The following is a 27,163-nucleotide window of genomic DNA, read 5'->3' as shown; positions in this document are numbered from 1 at the left end:
TTATTTATATTTCGTGAAAAATGGACGTAGAATCTACTCAGGCGAGTCGCTTAAATAAACCACTTTTCAGAGTAGAACTTTTCAATACATAATCAATATTGTTTGTAGGACGCTGTTTAACATGAAAACCTATAAAAAGTTTACGAGAAATTTTTCTGTAATATTTCTGCGACCTCACCAAACATTTTATGCGGGTCTATTCTATCGAAAAGTTTAAATTTAAGCTCGTAAACGAAATGTGGTGAAGTGTAAGGTTCTATGATTCTTTCAATGAGAAATTCATAAAAGGCATTTGTATATTTTTCATATGTATAAGTACACTGCATTAAATATTAAGATTTCGTGAGGGTCAGTAAAGCGCACGTGACATCCGTTATATAAGCATTTGTGACATAAGCCTATAGGCTACGGTAACCATTTACCATCGGGGAAAAGGAAATTGTTAGTAATGTGGACTGATGACACTATTGCTAGCAATGTACCATGTCAGCTTGAACACCACGCGGTTCGCTCTGGAGCCCGCCTTGATAAATTCTTTGTGAATTTGTCACGATGGGCTAACTAAAGCTCGATTGCCACCTACGCGGTATGAAAAAAAATATTAAGAACAAACAAAGTGTACTATGTGATTCAAACTATGAGTTTTCTAGCCGATGCCCTTTTGGAATAATTGTATCTTTCAAACAATTAAAGAATACACAAATTATAATTAATTTTACATTTTAACGAAAAAAATCTTTCATTCTCCCTCTTTATAGTATTAGTATATATTGTAAATTTGTTACTTAATAAATAAAAATATATAGGTATGACGTCAAATTAAAAAAAAATGTTTACTAATATAAAGGAGACATTCAAAACTGTAAGTAAATATATTACATATATACTTCTACATGCCTAATATATATCTCATATTAGGTATATACGATATGTTAGATATATATACCAGCGAAGCCACTAATTGTAAGTCTTCATACGTTTATTTTCGAATAATAAATCCTGATTTGAATGTTAAAGGTATCTTTAAATTACATTCGTTCCATTTTCATGGTATTTCCGCACGACTGGAGCGAAAAATATCAAATTACAGAATATCTCACGATCGTACAGCTACTTTTGCATGGTTCTGATTTTTCTTTAAAAATTATTGCTTGCGATCACGTAAAAAATGTCATTTTAATAGCTATTCGCGTGTTTATTTTTTCTATTTTGGATTTGTACTGAAAAATAATATTATATTAAACTTTATATATCTCGCTGTATGACAAAATCTATTTTTGGATTCGCTTGCATTCTTTATATTTACATTCGCATTTCTCCTCATTTTAAGTCGAGTTTATAAATAAGTATGTATACTTTAATTATAAACAATAATTCTGCAATGTTTGCAGTAAATCGAATGACATATTAAAAAGATTGATACAGAAATAACCACTTTCCACACCTGATTCCCTGTACGTTTACCATTGAAAAAAGTAGCCTCTAAACATATAACCTCTCTATCGCCAAATTGATCACAATACATTCAGCAGTTTTGGCGTAAAAGTGTAATACACAATACTTTTGCATTTATATTATTAGTTAGGATAAAAATCTGAATTGTGCATTGAACTTTTTCAATTTTATATCCGACAAAAATTAATGTATTGTATCTGAAACGGTTACAGCTGCTAAAACAAATAGGGTCTGCATATTCAAGAGCTATCCGTTGCTCTGACACATACATTAATCAACATTTGAAGCGAACCGAGTTACAAGTACGACTTCGGCATTTTCTCGATCTATCATGTCTAACTATCTTCGTCTATCGTGGTGTGTAACCACGATGCTTATATAATATTTACAAATTTTTTACCTTGATTTTCTCCATGTGACAATAAATACATTATAATTAATTTTCTTTCAATGTATGGAGTTTACATAACAACCATAAAATATTTTTATTATAATACGAGTTGGTCTAATATAATCGTTAATCGATATAAAATACTGTATAAGTAGGAGTGCGAAATATAGCAGTAAACTCTTCGGTTGAAAGATCTTAGCTTGTCTAGAACGGTAAGTTTTAATGAGTTTTAAGAACAAGTATTCAAAGCTATATTAGAAGGTTCATACTAAAGGTTAGACAGGGTGAGGAACACGAGTAGTGAAGGATAGTTTTAATATGCGTAAGAAAGGGAAAAAACCTGCACCCGTGTTACAAGTCTCGGTATCATCTGGAAGTTTCACTTCGAGCAACATGACTTTCACTCACACGTTGAAACCATGGAATGCTAAGAATTTCATCCCTTTGAAATCACATTTTTTTTAATTTATCCAGCGGTGACATCATGCCATCAATGCTAATAGGACTGTCTCTTACGTAATATTAAAAAAAATTTTTTGTGGTGTTTAAATAAGAATTTCATCTCTTTGTAAACATTTTTTTTTAATTTACCTAGCAGTGAACTCCTGCCATCAATACTAATGGGTCTATCTCTTACGTAATATTAATTTTTTTTGGTCCAAATTATCATTGTCTTGGTTTCATCTCATATTTTGGGCTCCATCTTCCATCGTCTATACTGCATAAGGTTAAGGCGTATTTTTTCGCAGACAGCCGCCTGGTTTACACAAACCTTCCTTAAAAATTATATTGTTGGTTATTAAAAGTCAACCGTAAAGCCATTTTAGTACAGGTTGTTATTGCACCGGAGTTTTTCTTGTAGTTGAACTCTTTATCAAATGTCTTGTCTCAAAATGAAAATATTTCCAATATATTAATTAACTAGGCACAGACCTCTATTTACTAGTACTATACATAGTTCAACAATTTATTTGCTTATTAACCTTATGTTATCGTGTAATTAGTGAGGTAATTACAGTAATGGATAATTAATTAGATAATGTTTTATCGACTGCATAGTTCGATGCACATGTTGAGATATGTTTGATTCCGTTATTGCTTATCAAGATCATTAAAGTGTTTACTGTTGGTGTCCTTTGGGTACATAGATAACGACCCCCCGTAGCGTTTTGCAACCTGAATAATTACTTTGGTTATCATGTAGAAACATGTTTGACATAGTAAACACATGACCTAAGCTTAATATATAATAAAATTTTATATTTACTAACGGTTTTAAAAGTTTTGTAAGAAAAATGTAACACTCCTTTTTTCGCTATAACAATGAACACTGTCCGTTTTCTGGGTATTTATATTATTGGAAAAATGCAAATGGCTTGTTGTTTATTGTAATTGCGCCCAGTTTGTCTACGTAAAGTAGGTACTTCTATTATATATATAACAAAAGATAAACATTGAATTTGATTCGTTTGCAGTTTTTTGTGTTTTGGTTAGAGAGTATAAGATATGGTAGTGATATTACAGGATATGGAGGCATAGATTCTTGAATCTGCATTCTGAATGCGGTTTTAATTTATTTAATTTTGAAAATATTCATACTTACTTTTTTATTGGTGGGTTTTCCAGTTTTCTGATAGAAAGCGGCAACGACTTTCCCAAACATCATGTGACACTGAGATGATAGAGAGGAGAACTGTGTCTTTCCTTCTTTTCCTTCTTTACCATAAACCTTTGATATGAATAATAACTGTCTCTAAAAACATTACATGATATATCATCTGCCTACACAGAAATTCACAGAAATTCACACAAGTTGCCTTTAATATTCATATGTATGTTCATTGATCCATAAATAATTTAACATAAAGTACAACAATGAAATAAAATCCTTTTCTTTTTCATAAAAATAAGAAATCTTTTCATATATACATATACCTAACTTTATGTTTACCTATCTTTATATATTTAACTACGTCTGTTGTCCATCCTCTAATACAGTGTTAATCTAGATATCTTTAAGATGCTTTTCAAGATAATACAATGTTATTATGAATTTATAGGAATTATGTATGTAGTAGGACTTGATGCTAAATTTCATTAAATTCCATCTGACGGTTTAGTCGTCAAAAAACAATAAACCGACGGACACTTTTTATAACTCATTAGTATGGTATAATCATAAAATTTCAATATTCTTCGATACCACTTCGTAAATCTATCAAAATATATTTGTGGTAACCGGCATCGACAATGCGGCCGAATCAAGAGCTGGCACGAACCCAAATTGGAAATTAATAATCCGGTCTTTTGTAGATAGACTGGTAATATGTACTAAATCACATGCACTAGATAGAATTTAATCCTAATAATTTGCAGGAACTATTCTGCTCTGATAATTATGACCGATTTTGTAATTTAATATGAAGATAGAACTAGGTTAGTATCTTTTATCGCTATACTATAAATAATCTTTAATACCTTATTTCACCCCCTTTCAGATTATGGTATCGATAATCTGAAAGGGGGTGAAATAAGGTATGAAAGTTTATGCAGACGAAGTACCGGGTCACTGCTAGTCTTTACTTAGTATAAAACAAGTCATCGTAGCTTTCTATACGTTTAGATTTCTTAAATTACGCAACTGTTTTTAATGCAGCTATCAGCAATAGATAGTGTGATTCAAGAGAAAGGATTATATGTATAATATCTATGTCAAAAACGCCAAGAAATTCAAAGATTTATAACGCACCAACGTGAACACGGGTCGGGTCGCTAGTAAATTATAAAATGTTGAATACGGTTATATATATTTTATCAAAGTAGGTGTTATTTTGCGGAATTATTAGATTTACATATTTTGTTTGTCTGCTACAATTAGCATGTGTAAGACCACAAATATTCAGTGCGGAAAATCGACTAACATTATGACCTCTATGGGAATCAAATTCCAACCGTTATTGACGATTGAACCTCAATATCGCGGTTTGGTTGCCGAACAGTCAACACTAGGCTTCCAAGCTCACTCCATTCAATGCCTGATGATGCCTCGTTCAAAGGCGAATCACGTGTCGCAATATGGGTGTAGATTTAATAACGAGACGACAGATTTTATAATCTTTAAAGAAAATCAAACGGTAGTCATGTTTCCGCACTGAATATTTGTGGTCCCACAAATGCTAATAGTAACGGAATTAAACAAAATAATGTAAACCCATTAAGTAATAAAAAGTTACACTCTGAATATATACTATGTACCGATTTGTAATTGTCATGACATAATAAGGAATTCGAACAATCGTATCAGAAACAATACAGTAATCAAAGGCAACGCAATGTAGCGTGATATTAGTTTTAGCTTTGCAATAGCAACTTCGATTATAGTATAATTACGGAACCCATTTGGCAGAGACTGGCATCTGGCTTGCGATTCACTTGAATAGTACATATTACAGTTGTTAAAGCAAGTACTTTGTTACATAGTCTTATACAATTTATTTACTTAAACCTAACAATTACTTTACCTTCAACGTACATATTTGCAATAAATTATTAACATAATTAAGTAAGTATTCGTTAAACGTAACTTATTCAAAAAGAATTATGGAACAGGTATTATTACTATAAAGTACCCTCATAAATTGACGAACTCTCTTCATAAAACTAAAAGTTATTAAAAAAACAGATACAACATGTCAATAAAAATATATAAAAATTCCTAAATATGAATATATTTTATTTAATTTACTTGCAAAATAAACTTTTATGTGACATTAGTGAATCCATGACATTAAATAAATAGGTATACGTCATAAAAATATAATTATTTAGTAGCAGTTACCTCAAACATCGACTGCTTTTTTGACATAAAACATAGCGTATTTTTGTCCTCGTGACACAATCTATTTTTATTTTAAATTTCATCAACATTCGGTTATCAGTGAAAAGATAAGAAACAGAGTAGACCAGTGATTCCCAAAGTAGTATATTTCGACCCCCAGGGGTCTATGACAAACTGCAAGGGGTCTACGACAGCGGTCATCTTATTGTTTTTACTTTATGTTTTAACACTAAACTTCACTACAGTTGGGTATTTACAAAAAAAACAATACCAGGTAAGTATGGGGGGTCTAACCAAAACCGAAGAATATGGCAAGGGGTCTACGACACAAAAGTTTAGGAACCTTTGGACTAGACAGACAGAAAATATATAAAATTCTAGTTACGGTTTGAAATTTTGTTTTTTTTTTATTATAAGTACTGACGTGATTTCTAGGGAATCTCTCAAATAATTTAGCATAATCTCAAGATACAGGTAACTTCGTTTAATAACGTTAGTTACGATGATCATATGTTCTTACTAAATGATCATATAAACCCATTTAAAATATTATGAATAGCAATGTTAGTCACTGTATTTGGAAGTACAAACTTAAAATGAAATGAAAGTACAGAATGTCATAAAAACAAAATGTAATTTTAACTCTATAAAACTTTATCGGGACTGTATCCGCACATTATGTGTGAAAGCGAAAACTCTGCTCAACGGAATGACAAATGTCGCGATATGAATGTACCGACATGTATCGACATCCAATATTCCGAATAACTCATTTGAGTATGGAATGATTAATGTTTGCAACTCCACGGATAACCAGTTATTCTCGAAAATTCTAAACTCAAATTGATTACATACGTAGGTACTTATCTATTTACCTCTTCTTTTAAAACTAATTCGCATATATCTGTGTATATATATATATATGTAAATACAATAATCATTAGTCTGTCTCTATTACGGTAATAATTAATCAAAAACCTATCAAATGCAGAAGCTAGCTAGAGAGTCATATAAGTTTTAGCAGAATGTCCTAAAATCTTGTACTCTATTTTTGGTTAGACCTTAAGTATACATGTATAGATTAAAGTAAAGAGTCTTTAAGATGACTTAATCAAGTACCTACCAAATGCAGAAGCTAGGTAGAATCCTCATGAAACTGAAGCTCTTTCCCAAAAAAAAAAGTGAAAATTGAAAATATTATTCTTGGAAACCAACATTAAAAATATAGCAACAATGCGTTTTGTAACTCTTTTCAAGTGAGATGGTCATAATAAATGTACTGGTACAATCTAAAAATATAATACACGTTCTTTCTGAAGCCTATAAACTGTGAGGTCACGTGATCACTTTAGTACTAAAATAAAAAAAATCTTCATTTCTATTACCATTAAACCTACACGTCAAGACTATGATTTAAAAAGTATTTTCATAAAAATATAAAGATCAAGGCTATTTGCAAAACAAGCCTTCGATCCCACAAACCAGTTCCAAACTCCTTCCCCTTGGGAGATCACTCAGATCATTGTAGGGAATGTTCAATTCACACTTATACATTATTCGCATGCTGAATTCCACTCTCTTGGGACCTTATCCCCGTATCTAGAATGAAATTCCGTGATAATATATTATTATACTACCGAATAATATGAGTAGAGATTCGAAAGATATCTGCGTTACTTATGTAATAGTCAGACACAAATACTGTAAATATGTTAATATTTATTTACATTACATCTAAAATTTAATTTACTTTACGGACAAATAATACCTAAAACTTTTATTTACAAATTTTTAAATTAGTACAAATTGTTTTGATATAAGTTCCGAATAAAAAATATTATAGATAAATATGAACAAGAAATTACGAACTGCGTCTTTATATTTGAGCAAATTCTAGAACAAATGTATTTGAGTGGCGTTTATTCCACAAAACAGACTTCAAAGAAAAAAATCTTTGGAATTTTCAAGAATACTTGATACGTTAATATCTTTGAACATTATATCAAGTATAAATTTAATTATTTACACTCAAATAAATTCATACCTATAGTATCATTGTCAACTAATGGTGCCCCGCGACATCATACGAGTATATAACCATCTATTGATGGTAATCAAACACCATCAATCAATATAAAATATATATAAAACTGAAATGTCCGTTTGTAATTTCAAACTAACAGATTTTCACTAAATGAATATGAAAATATACTCTTATACATAGGTCTTACATTATAAAATAAATTTCAATAATGTTTGTTTGTTTATTTGTTTGTTCTTCCTAATCTCTGAAATGGCTTATTTTGACGTGACTTTCACTCGCAGATAGGTAATGTTATAAGGAGTAGTATCTTTTATTATAAAATATTCATTCATTTTAATTTCACGCGTTTAACAGCTAGTTAATTCATAAAAATGTGAATTTGTTTAATAGTGACATTGTGTTCAAAAAATTTATACAATTAATGAAATGTTAGATTTTTTTTAATGTTAGGCCAATTTTCGAGCCTCCATCATATTCTGTGTTTTTTTAAAATTATACGTGAAATCTTAACACACAAACAGGCACTTTTCGTCTCGTATAGAAGATAGATGTTAAGATAGAATTCTCCTCAATAAAAGTATAGAAACAATGATATCTTTCCTCTTTATAATGAGATAAATAAATAAAATAAATAAAATGGTGTATAAACAGTGACGCGGTGACGATGCTCCCCAGTGGTGCATAGGAAATGCATTTTACTTTATTATTATTATTATTTATTTGTTTGTTATTCTGTTGTTTTTTTATATATATAATGATATCATCTCTAATTTAATGCATTGTTTTTGTTTACGTTTATCTTATATAAAAATTTATATGCTGCTGTCAGCATCGTTTTTATTGTGTTGTGATGTGTGAAGTAATAAATATTATTGTATTCTATTCTAAACATGCGGTGATTGAAAATGCAATGTACACTAGTATTATATAATATTATGTAGGTAAACCGTGCTGTAATTCTGGAAGAATCTAGCTAGTATTTACTGCGAATCTTTTATATAAAATAGCCGTATAAAATAGTTAATAAGACTTATTTAAATACAACATGAATTGGCTTTTGCATACATGTATTTTTCGTAAACTCAAAGTTTATTGTTTAAAAAGTATTACATATTTATTACACATCGTTGCGTAGAAATATAATTTGTTACAAATATTTACAGGCAAACCACACTACGCAAATTAACATCTTACATCGGCAAACTTTAATTTGCTGTAACACGAAAATATTTAGACTTTATTATGAAAGTGATAGAGTTGCGTTTGTATTTATTGGCTCGAATACACTGGCAAATGTTGCGTAGTATGTTTATGGTGAAATACGATGTCATTTTCATTCGTGAGCCCAACGAAGTGGGAAATGAAAATTGAAAGGTAATTGCTTTTATGCTATAACGGTTATGCCGGCAGTAATGTTTACACTTACACTAAATGTAACATAAATTTTTTAGAATAGCAAATAATTTATTCAAATAAACTTAATTTAAGCACTCTTGAATAGTCATAGTTATCCCTCTTTTAATCTAGCACTAATTTATTAGGGTCAAATATTAAATACACAATAAGATCTAATAAGTCATGTTTAGTGCAAACCAGTCTTTATAAGCAGCACTCGTTCACAAGTATGACGTATTAGCTAGACATTATATTTTAGGCAGCTCAATGACCCGGCCCATCAAGCCGCCATATATCTGGACATCTTAGGGAGCATGGCTACTGAATCCACTCGACGACGTCATAGCTACTAAAAATTACCATATGGTAGTTATAGTATTCGCACTTTACATGAGAATGCATGCGGCAATCAATACAAAACCGCTACGGTATCATGTCTCAAGAAAGCAATTATTATCATTATTTCAAGAAAGCAATTGTCTGAAAAGACTTGTGGAAAATTGTCTGCGTAGGCACTTTTGTCTCGCCTTTTTTTTGCCGCCAAGCAGCCGTTGTAAGATGTATTTGGGGAGAACGGAATGGCTCTACATGGAAGTTAAATATTTTTAAAAGCTTTATACTAACTGATGGCTTTATACTAACTACCTTACTTCCTATGGTCGCGGGTTCGATTTCAAGTACAGTGCAAACATTTATATTCATGAGTATGATTGTTTGTATCTGTCTGTTTTCTATGAATATAACGTATGTATTTACAAAAAAATCTTATATAAGTATTTTAGTTGTCTAGTACACGTAACAAGTATTGCTTACTGTGGGACTAGATGGCGCTGTACTAATTGTGCAGGGTAATTATTTTTTTATTATGTGAACACACGATCAATTAAGCATGAATAGTCGAAAATTTCATGCTTAATTGATCATCTCTTTCACATTAATACAAATGTTAGCACTGCATGGGGAATCAAATCTACGACCATCGCAATGCTAAACCGCTAGACCATCAGGGCCGTGAAATATAGAATATGAAAAACGTATATATTTATTTGTTTTTAGGTGTGTTCTTACGAAATTTCAAGTCGGAATGTCTATTTTAATATTAATTCCCCATACAAACCTTGTACACAACCCCTTACAAAAACATATGTATAACTAACGCCATACATGTTGTTTTTGTTATTCTGATAAGACAATATACGTAGGAGTATGGTATAGTAGAATAGAAAATATAAACAAGTTTACATTTAGATAATTTAGTAATTAGATGAGAATGTATAATGGAATTTATTCAAAAATTCAGCAAGTAAAATCCCAAAAAGCCAGTTAATTTAGTGGCACAAAATTTAATTTCGCTAATTCGCTTACGTTCGCTTTCTTTTAGGATTAAATTATTTTCTTGTTTGTTTCAAAGTTGTGTTTTCTTCTTTAGCGCCTCTGCTTGGCCAGTAAATGGGAATTCGTAAATGTCATTTTATCAAATAATACTTACAGATCGCATATAAAATTTCAAATTATTCTTCTTTATTTAAGTTCTGCAGTTAAATTAAAGTTCTGGAATATAATCTGATAATTTTTAAATTGTTATCAATCTGCTTTAAAGATATAAGGTATGTATTTCATTTTTCTGTTACTTATGTAATAATCATTACCAATTTTGAACAGTTTTTGATCATTAATTTTAAAATTAGAGAATAAAAAGCATTATAGCATAGTTCGCCTTATCTTTGTTTGAACATTGAAAAAACATTGGCAACAAATATACCCAGCAAAATGAGGGCGTGTCAAGTGATGCGTTCACCATGTCATCGCCAGTTGACAATGCCTCTGATTACCCTACTATTTTTTATACTACGATTATTATGACATATGATTGCCACCATGCAATCAAGCATATTATCCATGTGATGGTTAACGGTTAACGAAGCCGATGGTCGCTGGCGATCGCATTTTTCACGGAGTTTTTTTCGCTGTCAGTCGCAGATAGCTTTTACATTTTCACTGGACGATAGGAGGCAAGCACATGGCACTACAAATCCGTGGAAGGACTTATGGAGCCACTGAAGGCGAACTCCCACCTGACGGATACGACTTTAGTCTGAGGGCACCGCTAGGAGTTCGAAGCTCCGCTCAGGCCGTCGTAATTTAGATCTCCGATTGAATTGAACGAATCGATTGGAGGGGTAAGACGATGCGCGATGCCGACTCTCAAGAAGACGTAATAGAACCTTCTAGAAAAATCCCATGCTGTATCTCTAGACATAACCTCAGCTATTTGTTATTACATTAATGATGCTATATTTATTAATAACGTTTAATAAAAAATCAGAGTCTAAAAATAAAAATCTTGTTATTTAGAATCTAAATAATATTACAACCTCATTTCTTCAAATTTCATTATAATCAAACGCTATTATTATACTCTAGAAGTGGACGGTGAGTGGTTGCAAGTCATTTAATATTTCAGTTTATACTCGACAGTACCAACTCACTGTCGAGTACGACCGGAGACACTTCAGTTACGAGAAGAGACGGTAAGAGGCATTCCAATGAAGAAATTTTAATGGAATTTATGCGGGATATATGATTTCCATTTTTTCATTTTTATGAAGTTTTTAAATTACTTTATTGAGGGACTAAATTGTTACATTTCTACTACTGTTATAACTTAAAGGTTTAATAACAAGTTCATAAAGGATACGAAATTTAATGTTAAATTTCGTATCCTTTATGGACTTGTTGACTGATACAAACAACCGTACAATCATGAATACAAATATCATCCGTCATAGGAAGTAAGGCGGAAGTAAGGAGTTAAACCTCCAAGGCCGTCGAATAATTGAACAGTGGAACTGCCTGCGCTGACAGAAAATCGGAGAACCTGGTGTTGGTTGTTACAATCCATGGTCTATGGTTTCCAGGGAAGATGTAGTGGAGTTCATTAATTGTAATAAGATATAATGCTAGCAATGTACCTATTACTAACAATCCCATCCTCGCAAACCCATTTCATTATAGTTTTATATTATTTTGTATCGAGTTGGCTCATTATACTTCTGTCCTATTTACCCACAACTTTAATGAACGAGCCGCGCCCAAAATGTGTCTGTTTGGTATATTTAAAATAAAGTTACACCCAAAAACTTTCCTGGTCCATATTGTTCGCTTGTTTGGTTAAAAAAAATATTAACTTGAAAATTCCAGTCTATTAATACCTCCTACAATTATATTTGCGTAAGTATGGCTGTCTATCTGTTAACTTTTCATGACTAAACGATTGAACCGAATTTAATGTTTGTCATGAAGACTGTATCAATTGTATTGATTTAAAGATTGAGATTGATACACGAGAACGGATGGGCTATCTTTTATTTTAAAAAGACAGAGGAAGTCGCAAAATAAAATAGAGATAATTGCCTCTAATGATTGAAGGTTGAAATTGGTAATAATACCCGTGTAAAGTTGGAGCTTATCACAAAGAAATCGATAAATGTTACTCGTTATATATTTGACCTAAGTGATGAGTCAGCAAAGATTGTAGGAATTTTATAACCACACACACCCTAAATCTTCGAAATAGGTATTACGGAAAGCTTTTAGACATGCTCGTCTATATGTTGATAATTGTGTTATTTATTGCTTATCAGAAGCAACATATATTTACAACAAAAAATATGTATTTACAATAAATAGACATTATAGTATTTATATCAGTCGCCTAGTATCCATAACACAAGCTCAGCTTATCTTAGGACCAATATATGCTTGACTAGACCAATAGATATAATCATATTCATAAATATCAATGTTTGCAGCGTGCTAGGTACCAAACCTGCAACCATCGAAAGGGAGGGTGTGCTAAATCGCTAGACCACAGAATCCGTAATTTTTTCAGATTTTTACTTTGTTTTATGTACTTTACAGTTAAAGTTTACGACTTCATTTGCCGTTCGGAGAAAATAAGAGTATATATATTTGCTATACAAAGTAAAAATACTATGTGTAGTTAAACTAGGGCCTGAGGAAGTTTCGATTTCGATTAACTCGTGGATAAAAATTCTGGAATAATGTATGTATTTTTTATATATTTAGTAGAAGTAGTTCGGGCGTTTATTTTACTCATAAAAATATCTTTTCTCTCAATAATGTCACCGTAGATTTATACAGTGATTAATTTTAGTTCGCTATAAATCTTTATAAATATGTAATATTTTTGTGAATAAAATATTTTCTTATTAATATTTAGCTATCATCAATCATATAGACACACGATGACTTGTTGTTATCAAGTTTTTCGTTGGAACTGAAAATTAATAACTTACATCATTAGCTTCAAAAGAGGCCGTTGTGGCAAAAAGTTATGAGTGTAATCTCTGTGGTTTTTTTATATAACAACCATAGTCTCACTAGCATACCCGCAACTTTGATTGTTCAAACTTTCATCCACTAATTCTTCCCTAATATATTTTGAGCACTCTAATCAGGAATAATTCGATTACACTTTTTTTTTAATTTAGGTAAACAAACAATGATGAAATAATTCATTTTACACAGTATTGCATAAAATTGGTTTTATTGGTCTATTCTTAGGAATATTATAAGAATTGAGACTCTTATAGAACTGAACACTTTGTTTACTATGAAATTATTTATTAAAGTATAGAGCACATAACTGATTGAACACTAGACAATTGTCGAAGAGATATGGTCATTATAGCCATCATCTAAAATAGAATTATAATTTATAATTATTATTGCCAGTGCAAAAACAACAACCAAATCCAGATGATTGTTTTTACCATAAAATATGTCTGTGATGCAATTTATCTTAATGTCAAATTCCACTAATATCTGTTAAGCCGTCGTCAAAAAGCCAAGAAATAGATATAAAGGGACACTTACAAATAAATATAATGTAACTAGAATACTATATAGGCTGATATCTAAAAACATAAACAGAACCATGATTATATGATGGATATATTCATCAGATATAATCAACAGAATTTTTTGATTTCATCACAGTTGCACCTAAGACCGTAACTGTTATTTTACAATAGTAGTAATTTTAAATGTGACGGATTATACTTTTTATTGCACAACAGATGTGCCTAATAATATAACACCTGTTGCCATTCCAGATTACTAAATCGTCATGCCCGTACACTATAATTTTACTGTCATATAGACAATCATTCAAACAAAAGCTCCCAGAAGATATCATTTCACGAGCCACAGACCCTTAAAATGCAAAATAATTAAGAAATTCCCGAACTGCTTCGACATTCCCTGAAATTCTTTGCTCGAGTTTAATTATCCGTATCTGTAATGACCCATTAGTGCGCAGATTCATCTCTTTGCATCAATCCAGGTAAATAATGTTGCTTTGTGTGTGCAGAGTTACATGTAATGGATATACGAAGAAACTATAAAACCCGAATGCCATGAAATTGAGCAGTTTTGTATTATTTATATTCAACCTCGGCGGTCTAGCGGATTAGGACATCGTCTTTCTATGGTGGCGGGTTCGATGGAAATCAATGAAATCAAATTACAAATCATTTATTCATGTAGGACAATTTACTCGCTTATGAACGTCACATATTCTCTATGAATTACTATCAATAATTATTTGTATTATATTATATCTGGGACTTGTCTATGTATATAAGATTATATTTTTTGAAAAAATATATTTAAGCATTTCTATCAATTGTCTAGTACCAACAATATCAGCACTGCTTAACTAAGCAAAAGTACAAACTACATTAATAACGGATTATTATGTAGCGCATTGCAAATAGTGACGTTTAGAGATCAAAATATGTATAATTAGAAAGTACATTGAGCTTCCTAAAGTATGGTCTAGCGAAATGATGGTTGGCTGACGGATCAGCTTTCCGAAGAAGTGATGGATAAAAAAATATAGAGATAACAATTAAAAAGTGAAGTGAAAGTGTCAATGTAAGTTTATTTCAATAAATTATTTTTTATTCTATTCTATTCCAGAGGATACCCGCGGTAACACCCATGCGTTATTGCGGGTGCCACATGATAATGTAATGTATTGCTATAATATAGACGTCGATTATCGCTTACCATCAGGTGAGCCGTCAACTTGTTTGTCATTCCAAATACATGAAAGTAATAGCAATCCTTTAATTGATTTTATTTCGTAGCTATCACGCCGTTTTGCGCGCAATCTCAGTATGATCAAGTTCTGTACAATATTATATTCCAATCCCTGTAATAGTATTTCTACGGTTTATGATACAGTTATAATAATCATATTATTCATCCTCACAAACTTTCGCGTTATTAGGATTATCTGTAGATATTAAGACGTAGGAATTAAATTGATACTTAATTATTCATGTATAATACTTTAATATTAAATCAACGGCGCAAAGGCCAATATTATAGCATTGAATATTCATAAAATCTGAGACTTTAAGTCAGACTTTCATTTAATGATCCAATTTCTTAGTTGTCTACTTGATTTTACCATCCGATTCATTCTTTGAACGACTAAATTTGCCAATTTACTTGTTGATTTTTTTAAATTGCATTTTAATTAAATGTAATAACCATGGAGAATTCACGCAATACCTACTATGGGTTGTTTAAAATACTTAATTGTTATTCAGAAAATAGGCAATTTACATAGATCCTTTAGTCAAATAGATTTAGATTTAGATGTTAAATATACCTAATCTATTTGACTCTTCTATACTTATAAATATAGATATTATATTTAAACATACTTATATATATTAATATATCACATAGTGATATAGTCTATGGTGTGACTATATGTTAAATGTAAGTATATAATTTTTTGAAAATCTGTAATTCGTTATAATTAACTTAATTAAATCAGTACAATGGAACCGTGCAATACTAACTCACAAAAGAAATAGTATTGAGAAACAAAACACTGTAAAATAAATGTAAACACAAAACCTCTACATTCAATTCACACGATTCGGGAAGCCGTATAAATATTTCAAAAAGTTTCTACTTAAAATCTGCGCGTTGCGAATTTGCAATGTCGAGATGTCGACATTAGGAACATCAATAAACGTTGTATTGACTTCGGGGTTCTCTCCCTTCCACCATCAGTTCATTCTCGACGACGTGGCGCCACGTCGTTGAGGTTCATCTACAATAAGGATTGACTATTAACTAGTATTAATATATCGATAAATTTTATAGAATAGAACAGACAGTTCTTTATCAAATAAACTTACGTTTAAATATTCTTGAATAGTCAAATTTTTATTACCGGTAGCGGAAAAAAATGTGACTTTTTAGACAACAGGCAGAAGTAGATATTTTTAGCATATTAGTAGTAATGTATTAGTAATTAATATTAACGTTAAGGTCACTGTTAAATATTTGAAGTCTTATAAGAAACATTAATTATATTTTAGCTCTGAGTTTAAACTTATTTATGATTGTATATCAGGAAATATAATACTTATATTGATTAATAAAAAAAAAACATAATTATATCTAAACAGGAAGTAATGTGAAAGTAGTATATAGCATTGCGTTGCCAACTTTGTCATAAGTCAAGAATTACGCTGAAATAAAATGTTCTTATAAAAATAACTTTTGTTATAGGACTTTATATTCTGCACCTTATTACATACATATTATTTGGTTAAAAAACTAAAAAAAGACTACAAGTAGTACTAAACATCTATAAAAATACTCAAATACGCTTATAACGATAAACCTTTAGCGCATCACTATAAAATGATGGGGAAAATTCAAGTTAAAATCACGCTTTTTTTAATATTCAATGTTTATTTTTGGCTGCCGCCGAAAGATCCGATTGCAAAATCACTTTTAGTCCACCAACTTTGCTACTGAAAGAAGCGGATTTTTGGGTACATTTTAATACCTTTTTAACAAGCTGTAAAAGGAATGTTTTCTGATCCGATTGTTACTACATTCACAACGTTTGGTCACCTAAGCTTTTTATTTCAAAACTTCAAGCGTCTATGTTATGCCGATCAATAATTATGTTGAAGTTTGACTATGGAGTGTTCTTCAGTAACGACTAAAATGATCATTTATATTTGTCTAGTCAAAATGGGACGTTTAAAAAATACAAGAACATAGAAATATCTTTAATAATATTAAGAGAGAAAGCGGGTTTTGCTTTAGGAGAAAAACGGAACGGCAGCACTGATTTGAGAAATTGTTTCCCTGTTTGAAAGGTATATAAGTCTAGAGTATCATTGACTATGGTGTGTTAATATACCGTATACATTTACAAAGATATGACTATATGACCACCCGAAGCCAGAGTGGCTTAATTAATATAAAATACATTAAATATTTTATATTAATTAATATAAAATATTGAATGTTTTTTTAATGTGAAGCAGTATTTTTCTTATTTTTTCAGTTCACAGTGCCCCATTTTTTTTGATCCTTCTGTTTACAAAAGCCGGACATTTTTGCTCTGGCTCAGCCACCGGGACAGGATACCTGAGAGCAGGACTGTCCCGTCCTAAACGGGACGGATGGTCACGATAATAATGATCAAAAAAAGTTTTTTTCGTGGGTAGGCTACAAAACATAACACATAGTGCTCCTAATAAATAAATAAATTATAATTAATAAGACAACATAATTAAACTTTTTTTTTTAATTATTTAACAGTTTAATATAAAATAATCATTATGGACAATTAGAAATCCAGTGCACATGTGTTAAAACACCATTTTTTACTGCATTGTCCTGACAGTTAACACTGTATCACCAGAAATAAAATTATTTGTGAATACTGTTGGAAAACACACTAATATGGCAAACTATACTCAAATTTTGGAAACTCAACATGCACTTGAAGTCACATTAGAGAAGAAATTATGTGAGTTTGAAAAAAAGTACATGCAGTCAAACACAACATCGGGAAGCTCCATATCAAGTCTTCCTGAAGAGTTCCAGGATTTTAAAACAGAAGTATCCACTGTCCTTAATCTTCTCCGGCAACAAATATCAGCCCTAGTTGGTGTCATGGACACAATTGAAATGCGACACCGAAGGAAGTATCTTCTTATTGGTGGTATCACAGAAGATATTAAGGCAGATGAATTGGTCACCTTCACATCAGAGCTTATACAGGATAAGTTACATTTGCCTGAAGTAACAGCTGATAAGATTGCTGTGTGCCATCGTTTGGGTAAACTGAATACAGAAAAATCACGTCCTATTCTAATTCGGTTCACTGACTTTTCAATTAAGGCTAAGGTATGGAAACAGAAGACCAATTTCAAAGGAACGTCTCATACTGTGTCCGAATTCCTCACACGTCGAAAGCAGTCTCTATTTCTACAGGCACGCAAACACTTCGGGATGAGAAAGTGCTGGACCATGGATGGAAATATATTAGTACTGATGCCCGACGGTTCCAGACGGCGACTTCACAATGAGGAGGATCTGTCCAAGGCCATTGATTCCACAAAGATAGATCATCCGACTGAGATCGAGCCTTCTATTGTTGCCTCTCCAGAGACACGGAATAAGAAGTCCAGACGTGTCGCTAAAAAGAAGTGATTCATTTTGTATATTGTGTTTGTTAAACTCATATAGTTTATTTAGTCAGCCGGTAACCAATTCTCTGTATAACACTTTTAATGTGCGGGTGGTGAGTTAATATCTCAATTTTATATATTGCCTTCAAATAATTTTAATATAACCCACACGAAAACATTTATTTCCGTAATGAACTGACTGACTGACTGACTGACATTCTATTACAAATTGTTGACAGTTTTGACATTATAATTAAAAGGTTTTATCTGTGTTACGTACACTGAGTACTAGTACTTTAGCCACTGCTCTTATTGTTATTTATAGTCTTACTTTTATTTTATTTTGTCCATTTTACCATTGTAATGTCTTTTTTTTTTTTTTATTATTTCTGTTCACTCACTACTATCATGTAGTGTATTAATTTTAAATGTAACAGCTGGCAGGACATGCAGGAATACATAATTGTAAATTTTTTTTTTTTTTTTAGATAATTCTATAGGTATATTTATATATATATATATATTATATTTTTATATATTATATTGTTTCTAATTTATCTATTTACTCGTAATATGTCCAATGATGAATCGTTCTATTCTGCTCTTGACACCACTACATCTTCGGATTCGAATGAGTCTTACTATGAACCTCTAACTTTGTATAACACAATTCAGGACGAAATTGAAAGAACCTCGTCTTTTTTTAATGTATGTCATATAAATGCACAAAGCATCCCATCTCATCACACTGATCTTCTCGATGCTTTTCCCACCTCTTCCCCCTTCCATGCAATTTTGATATCGGAAACTTGGCTTAAACCTACACTCTCTTCTTATGCTTATTGTTTACCAGGCTTTGTTCTGATTCGAAATGACCGTCTTGGTAAGGGTGGAGGAGGCGTTGCAATTTATCTGCGTAGTGATTTCCCGTACTCAATTATATCCACATCGAACCCTAATTATAATGCAAATGCAGAGTATATTTTCTTAGAGGTTCTCGTCAAAGGCGTTAAAGTGGTTCTCGGAGTCGTTTACTGTCCCCCTACTGTCAACTATTTCTCTCAACTTGAATCTCTTTTAGAAACTGTGGCTTCGGATTACACTCATCAGATAATTATGGGTGACTTCAATACTGACTTGTTAAAAAATACACCACTCACTCAAAAACTTTTACACATAATCGAGTCAGTAAATCTGCATATTCTACCTTCTGGAGCTACTCATCATAATCTGACGTTTCCCGACACATGGCTCGACTTAAAGATAATATCTTCCGTGGAACATGTTATGAAACATGGTCAATTATCTGCCCCGGGCTTCTCAAAACATGATCTTATTTATCTTCAATACAAATTAAAACCACCAAAAAAGAAGCCCACCATAGTACATATGCGTAATTTCGCGGATATAGTTGTACAACAATTAGTAGATGATGCTTCCAAATTAAACTTTTCTCCTTTACTAGCTTCATCTTCAATTGATGATAAAGTTTCTTATCTTAATACTTCAATTTTAAAATTGTACAACCAGCATGCGCCCTTAAAAGCGGTTAAGATAAAACGACCACCTGCACCATGGATCACACGTGGAGTACGTATGGCTATGACCAAGCGAGATCGATTGTTTCGTAAATATAAACGTGACCGGTGCGATAATAACTGGATTTTATACAAAACGGCGCGAAATAGGTGTAACCAGATTGTGCGGAGGGCGAAGGGTCAATACTTTATTAACAATCTATCTAACACTTCTTCGGCCAATATTTGGAAGTTTCTACGTTCTCTTGGTTTTAGTAAATGTTCCAACCCTTCTAGTTTATCTTCCTTTTCTCCTAATGACTTAAATCAACATTTTTCATCAAATAACTTTTTTAACCCTTCCATAAAATTAAATACTATTTCTAAAATTGCTTCTTTAGCCCAACCTAACATAGATTCCTTCTCGTTTACTCCAATTACTGAGGATGAGACCTATAAAATTATTCAGACTCTGAAATCAAATGCAATTGGTTGTGATGATATAAGCCGTAAAATGATCTCACTTATTATCCATCAAATTTTACCTATTTTGACTCATATCATCAATTTCTCCTTTTCCTCTAGCACCTTTCCATGTACCTGGAGAAAAGCGTTTGTTCTTCCCTTACCTAAACTTCAAGTCCCAACCAAATTAACAGATTTCAGACCAATATCTATTTTACCATTCCTATCTAAAGTCATTGAGGCTGCCGCTCATAAACAAATCTCCTCTTTTATTTTAAACAACAACCTCCTCACATCCTTTCAGTCAGGTTTTCGTCCAGGACATAGTACCTCTACTGCTCTCCTTAAAGTTACTGAAGACATCCGCATGGGTATGGAGGATAAGAAGGTCACCATACTAGTGCTTATTGATTTTTCAAATGCATTCAATATGGTCGATCACGATATTCTTATTTCCATATTGCGATACCAAAAGTTGTCATCCTCAGTTTTGGATTGGTTCTCTACCTACCTTCGGGGCCGTCAACAGGCAGTTAAAGTTGATAGTGAGTTATCGGATTGGGCTGATTTGTTGGCCGGTGTACCCCAAGGCGGAATTTTGTCCCCTCTATTGTTTTCCATATTTATTGACCTTTTGTCCTTCAATCTTGGCTGTTCATTCCACTTTTATGCAGACGACCTGCAAATATATGAACAAATATGCGTTGACAGGTTAAATTTTGCTATCGTGAGTATTAATAAAGATTTACAAAATATAAGTAATTGGTCTCATAACTTTGGTATCTCAGTTAATCCAACAAAATGTCAAGCAATTATTGTGGGGAGTTCAAATCAGATAGCCAAAATTGACTTAAGTACTGTTGCACCTGTCATATTCGAAAATTCAGTTATTCCATTTAGTCAAAGCGTTAAAAATCTCGGTCTTTACATAGATACTACACTTAGTTGGAACTCACAGATTCTGCATATTAGTCGCACAGTTACATCATCTTTGCGTTTTCTAAACCGTTTTAGAAATTTTCTTCCTTTAAAAACTAAGATTACTCTTGTTCAGTCTCTCATTCTTCCTATAATTGATTATGCCGATGTGTGTTATCCTGATCTCAATGAAGATCTTCTCAATAAGTTAGACCGGCTCATGAATAAATCTATTCGCTTCATTTTCAACCTTCGTAAATATGATCACATCTCTTTGCACCGTTCTCAACTTAAATGGCTCCCTATACGTCAGCGTAGGCAAAAGCGGTTACTTTGCACTCTTTTCTCAATTCTTTTTGATCCTGCTTCCCCTGAATATTTGAAATGCAAATTTCAATATCTCCGGGACTCTCATGACCGCCAACTACGTTCTAAAGATTCTCTTTTACTTCAAACTCCTCTTCATAAAACTAATTTTGTATCTTACTCTTTTGGTCTACAATCTTCACGGCTCTGGAACTCACTCCCTGAACGCATTCAAACTATCTCCAATAAGTATACTTTTAAAAAAAATGTTCATGCTCATCTTCTAAGTTTATTGTCATAGAACAAGTAATGTATTCATCATATTGAATGTATGTATATATATTATGTATTGTATGTATGTTGTGTATATATGTTATAATATTCGTGTGTATTCTATTCTTGTTTAGTTGTAGTCTAGTCTAATGTTTGTATATACGTTATTTATATAATTAATGTTAAGCCACCATCAAGTATTTCTGCACTTCCTGAAGGTTGACTGGTAGAGAATGCCTATAGCATTAAGTCCGCCGTTTGTACCATAATTTATTGGTCAATAAAGTTTAAATAAATAAATAAATAAATAGATAATAATGATCTCGTCGGAGATTCTCCTGTTATGTATCATTGGAAGGGTCCCGCACTGTTTATTTGTTTGGACCACTGAACCATGAAAATATTTTCTTTAGCGTCTTTCTTTTATTTTGGCAAATCTATATTTATAGTGAAATGGTATAATCTATTTTCATATACAGGATGTAATATGTTTTTCTTAAATTTTGATTAATCTTTTATATCACACATATGTGTGTATCACACATATGTGTGTGATACATATTAAATGTAGTTTAATGAGTGTCACACGTTGTAGTGTTAGCACAATGTTTTAGTGTATTGACAATATATTAATTAATTGCATCATCATCTTGATAATTGGATCTTTCTATATTTGTTTCTGATAGTCAGGAAAAACGTAGTAACACTGAATTTTACTCTTTTAAAAAAACATCCAATTGATTAATCATAATGTTAAAAAAATATTTTACTTTGTGCATTAAAAGAGTATTTTTTCTATATTAAATAAATGTTTTTGGTGATGTACTTTTCGTATACATACTTAATATTCTTTAAAAAAAAATTCAGTACATTAGTTTGATATTTATATTGAAATATAGTTGTTAAAACTTAAGTTAAATTTAAAGAAACTAAAGCTGTGTCGTACACTTAGTGTATATTATAATCGATTGTGAATTTATAAATAAAAACTTCTTTATTATGGTATAGTGTACAAATAACTGATATAAAAAATATATTAGTTCAATTAATTATTAAAGGGTTTTATTATTTTTCTTTATACTACTCTAATCTTGTTTGCTCAATTCAATGTGCACAACGTTCTATAATTGATAATTTACGGAAGTCTTTAAAAGAGACCAGATTAATTGAGCAAACAAGTTACCGCGGTAATTAATTCATGCAATATTAAAACAAGTCGCCTAATTAAGTGATTCATTATGACACTTTAGCGTCTGTAATATTTATGATCTGTTTAACATACTGTGAGTGACAGTTAGTAATTGTTAGTTTTCTGTGGTGATTTATAATGTTACAATTGTTCCCTTGTATTGCTATTATTTACTTTTACTTTGGAAAGTATACACTACATCCTGAAGAGATATAAAAACCATAAGATATTACAGAATATTTAATTCTTATCATAAGAGAAAACAGAATATTCAATACTTATCCCTGACGGGTCTAGGTAGCAAACTTTGAAAAAGGGCGAGTATAATAAATCTATGCAGGTCGCAGTACTACAGGTCTAAACACTTGACTAATAGCCCAAACCTTTAATAAAAAATTAAATAAACTCTCCCCACCGCATATCACCCGTGCGCTCCAATACCAAGACCAGGCCAAAATGAAGTATCAAAAGATTTTTCAAATCGGGTTGATATTTCATCCCAAATGAGTAAAACCTTTAGCTTAACTTACTACTGACTCTTAACTACTCGTATGTCTATATATAATAAAAAATGTTCCTAAATCTTTTTGAAGATTACATAATACTTAGATTTTATTAATAGAAATAGAAAATATTCTTAATGTGACACAAATAGAACCTACTATATCTCTGTGTATTCGAAAATATAACCCCATGTTTTTGAAGTTCGTATCGTCGTTCCTGTGTATTGCTAGCACAGGGCTATTAATCCCTAGTACCACAGATAACATAATATTACATACTAGTACTAACAGTCCCCTCTCTGTCATATATATTTTCTGATTTGCACATACTTATTGTAAAATTTCTTTGTTTCAGATAACAATGGTGCCAGTTTTAAAAGTGAATTGTAATATTTCGTCATAAATGAAAACTTTATTCAATGTTAGATAAAAAAATGTAGCCTTTTTTAACAATTCAAATACCAACTATGTTTATAGTGTAACGTATAAACTCCAATAACAATGAAATTGAGTGTGAGTGCGTTTAGGGCACAAGCCACTGCTCATAAGAAGATTCTGACGTCATCATACCAGCAACACTATGGAAGTACCGCGGCGCCACCCGTCTGCAACCCTTTACAACCTCCCAACTTCACACCACAAGTAAGTTAATTTTTAATAATGTAATATTAGCATGTTTCTTAATGTATCATTCATTTATTTTAATTACATACTTAACACTAATATAACTAATAAAAAGCCAATGATTATACAACATGAAATGATTACGAAATAAAGAATTTATGACAAAATTTTAAGGAATTTCTTCATATTGCTCTATTGAGCAATATTGATTGACCATTGAAAATACTCAAAAACTATACTTATTTACATTTTATAGCGATATTTTATAATAATATATTAAATATGCATTATCTATTCCTTATAAACTATACAATAGGGTTTTAATCAGCAGTGTAAATAAATATAGTGAACTATGAAAGTCAAATATATTATATATAGTATTTGGTAAAAGACTCACACAATGTTAACTACACCAATGAAACAATGAAAGATGTTTTTCAGTATCTTTCTAAATATAAATTTTAATTTCGCACTGTCCTCTATTCATAAGTGCCAGAAATAAATTTAATAATTAAGTTCCAATAACAATAAAATACTATCATTATATTTTATTGTTATTGGAACTACCCATAATACAAGTTCTACTTCAGGCGTTCATAGGCTACGGTAACCTTTTATCATCAGATGGGCCGTATGCTTGATTGCCACCAACGTAATATAAAAAAGAACTTAGTTTGGAACTAGATGACGTTATATAAATTGTACAGGGTTAAAAATCATTGACTTCCAACACACCGCATCAATGTAGTGTTCCCAAGATACTCATTTCCTCTCTGAATTGCCATACTAATTTTCTGGACAATATATATATTATCTTCTACGAGTATCATACGCGTCTGTAATTGATCTGCGTGAATAAAGATATTTTCTATCAAAAAAGATAATACTTCCATTACTAAGAATCTTCCCCTTCGTCACTGCTACCACTCACACGTTATATCGAGAAAGGTATTGTTAATGTGGTTTAATAACCCCGTTGCTAGCAATCACCCATGTCAGGTTGACCTCTACATGGCTCCGTCTGGAAACCGTCGTAATAAATTCATGTTAAATTTATCACGACTAACTGGGTTAAACTACCTGACCCTAAGCTCATCTTGTCATCCTCCATTAGGGTTCTGCCAGCATAAATCGTTAGCGCAGGCCGGTGCACCATTCCGTTATCATCCATAATAAAAAACAGGTTGTGACATTACTACAGAAATAGAAAAGAAAGTTGTTAGGACCGCATACTGAATAGTACTGAATACTTAACCACTGAATAAAATTCGTATGGGCTACCACTTGGGATCTTCCAAAGCACAATGTACGCATAATGTCAAATCTACGGAATGAACATTTGCCCTTTCAAAGTAAGTCACGTACGCTATTCGCCATCAAACCTCCATTACGTCAGTTGATCGATATATTAGAACATTTGTGGGTTCTAAACGCCCATCTTGACAGATCTAAGTACGTAACTAATGTGCATAGGACTGTCTCTACTGTTTAAGACTTTATTTCTACCATAGGGACAAACGAGCTTACGATCCGATGTGGTTGTAGCCCACTCAGGCATAAACATAATATCTCCTTTGGAAAGTATACACTATCGCCTGAGGAGATAAAAACCAAAGAATCCTCCTAAAAACGCTCCTAAGAATATGCTTTAAAATATGTATCCCCATATTTTACAATGTTATATAACCGACTTAAAAACTGTGGGTATTTCTTCTACATTTAGTTTTGAACTATATGTGACATAGCAGAATATTTTCTATTTCTATTGATAAAATTTATATACATACTCATATTATTTTATATTATTTTATTCACAAATGTAACACATCTCGATACAAAATAGCATGTCAGTAGTAATTACAATTATATGTAACAAATAATTATGTCACAATTCAATTTTTATTAATTAAAAATATATATAATAGTGATTTATAAATACATATAATATTTATAAATCACTATAAATTACGTTATAATTTCACATTACAATTCAGATATTCAGTCACAATGTAGAAAGGAAGATTCCTTTATCTATGCGTAGATACGCATATAATCTCCAAAAAGATCTGGTGTGATATTATATATTTAATCTAAGTACCAGTTGAAGATTTCCTGAGTACAATTATATAACCGGCATTCAGTTTAAGGATGATAAAATGGTCACATTAGACAGAAAATGTTCCATTCACGCATAATGAGCATTCACGCAAAGAATATGTTGACTGGAGCATTACAATCTCGTTCATAAGCTTACGTAATTAAGATTATATGTATAGCTAGTAGATCTGATACATATATCCTTATATATTTTCTTTACTGTGGTTTAATTGAATCAAGTCATATATCATATTCTTTATTTTGTATAATATATAAGTTAATGGTCTGTTACAATAATTTAAATTATTAACGGGGTCTTAACACGAATATTTTTTTAGCAAATAAAGGTATTTACCTTCATCGACGCTTCGACTAGGTTGCACTAGCCGTGGTCACAAGCTAACTGGAACAACAGCGATGTCAATGTAGATAGGTGACAGGAGTTTTTTCATCTACCGTCACAAGATTGTTCAACGAAAGTTCGCAACACACAGCACTCACGGTATCCATACACTAATCGACTGTTGAAGCTACTGAACTTTGCTTAAATTTATTCGTGTTAAGACCCGGTTAATGATTTAAATAATGTATATTAAACAC

At 31.6% G+C, this 27,163-nt stretch overlaps 2 protein-coding genes across 2 annotated transcripts in view; both read left to right on the top strand.

Moving 5' to 3' along the window:
• The first annotated feature begins 17,799 nt into the window (after positions 1–17,799).
• LOC131847235 (uncharacterized) lies at positions 17,800–18,796 on the top strand. Its single transcript, XM_059196753.1, has one exon. It carries the CDS (start codon positions 17,941–17,943, stop codon positions 18,691–18,693), a length of 753 nt encoding a protein of 250 aa, XP_059052736.1. The 5' UTR covers positions 17,800–17,940; the 3' UTR covers positions 18,694–18,796.
• A 5,547-nt stretch (positions 18,797–24,343) lies between these two features.
• Positions 24,344–27,163, top strand: part of LOC131845402 (uncharacterized) — a 150,551-nt gene continuing 147,731 nt past the window's right edge. The window contains exon 1 of the mRNA XM_059194468.1: positions 24,344–24,484. Coding sequence (XP_059050451.1) covers positions 24,344–24,484 — 141 coding nt within the window. The remainder of the gene's footprint in view (positions 24,485–27,163) is intronic.

Source organism: Achroia grisella, unplaced genomic scaffold, assembly GCF_030625045.1.
Source record: "Achroia grisella isolate CSIRO2021 unplaced genomic scaffold, CSIRO_AGI_Agris_v1 utg109, whole genome shotgun sequence".
NCBI classification, from domain to species: Eukaryota; Metazoa; Arthropoda; class Insecta; order Lepidoptera; family Pyralidae; genus Achroia; species Achroia grisella.
This window is presented reverse-complemented; position numbering and strand designations above follow the sequence as displayed.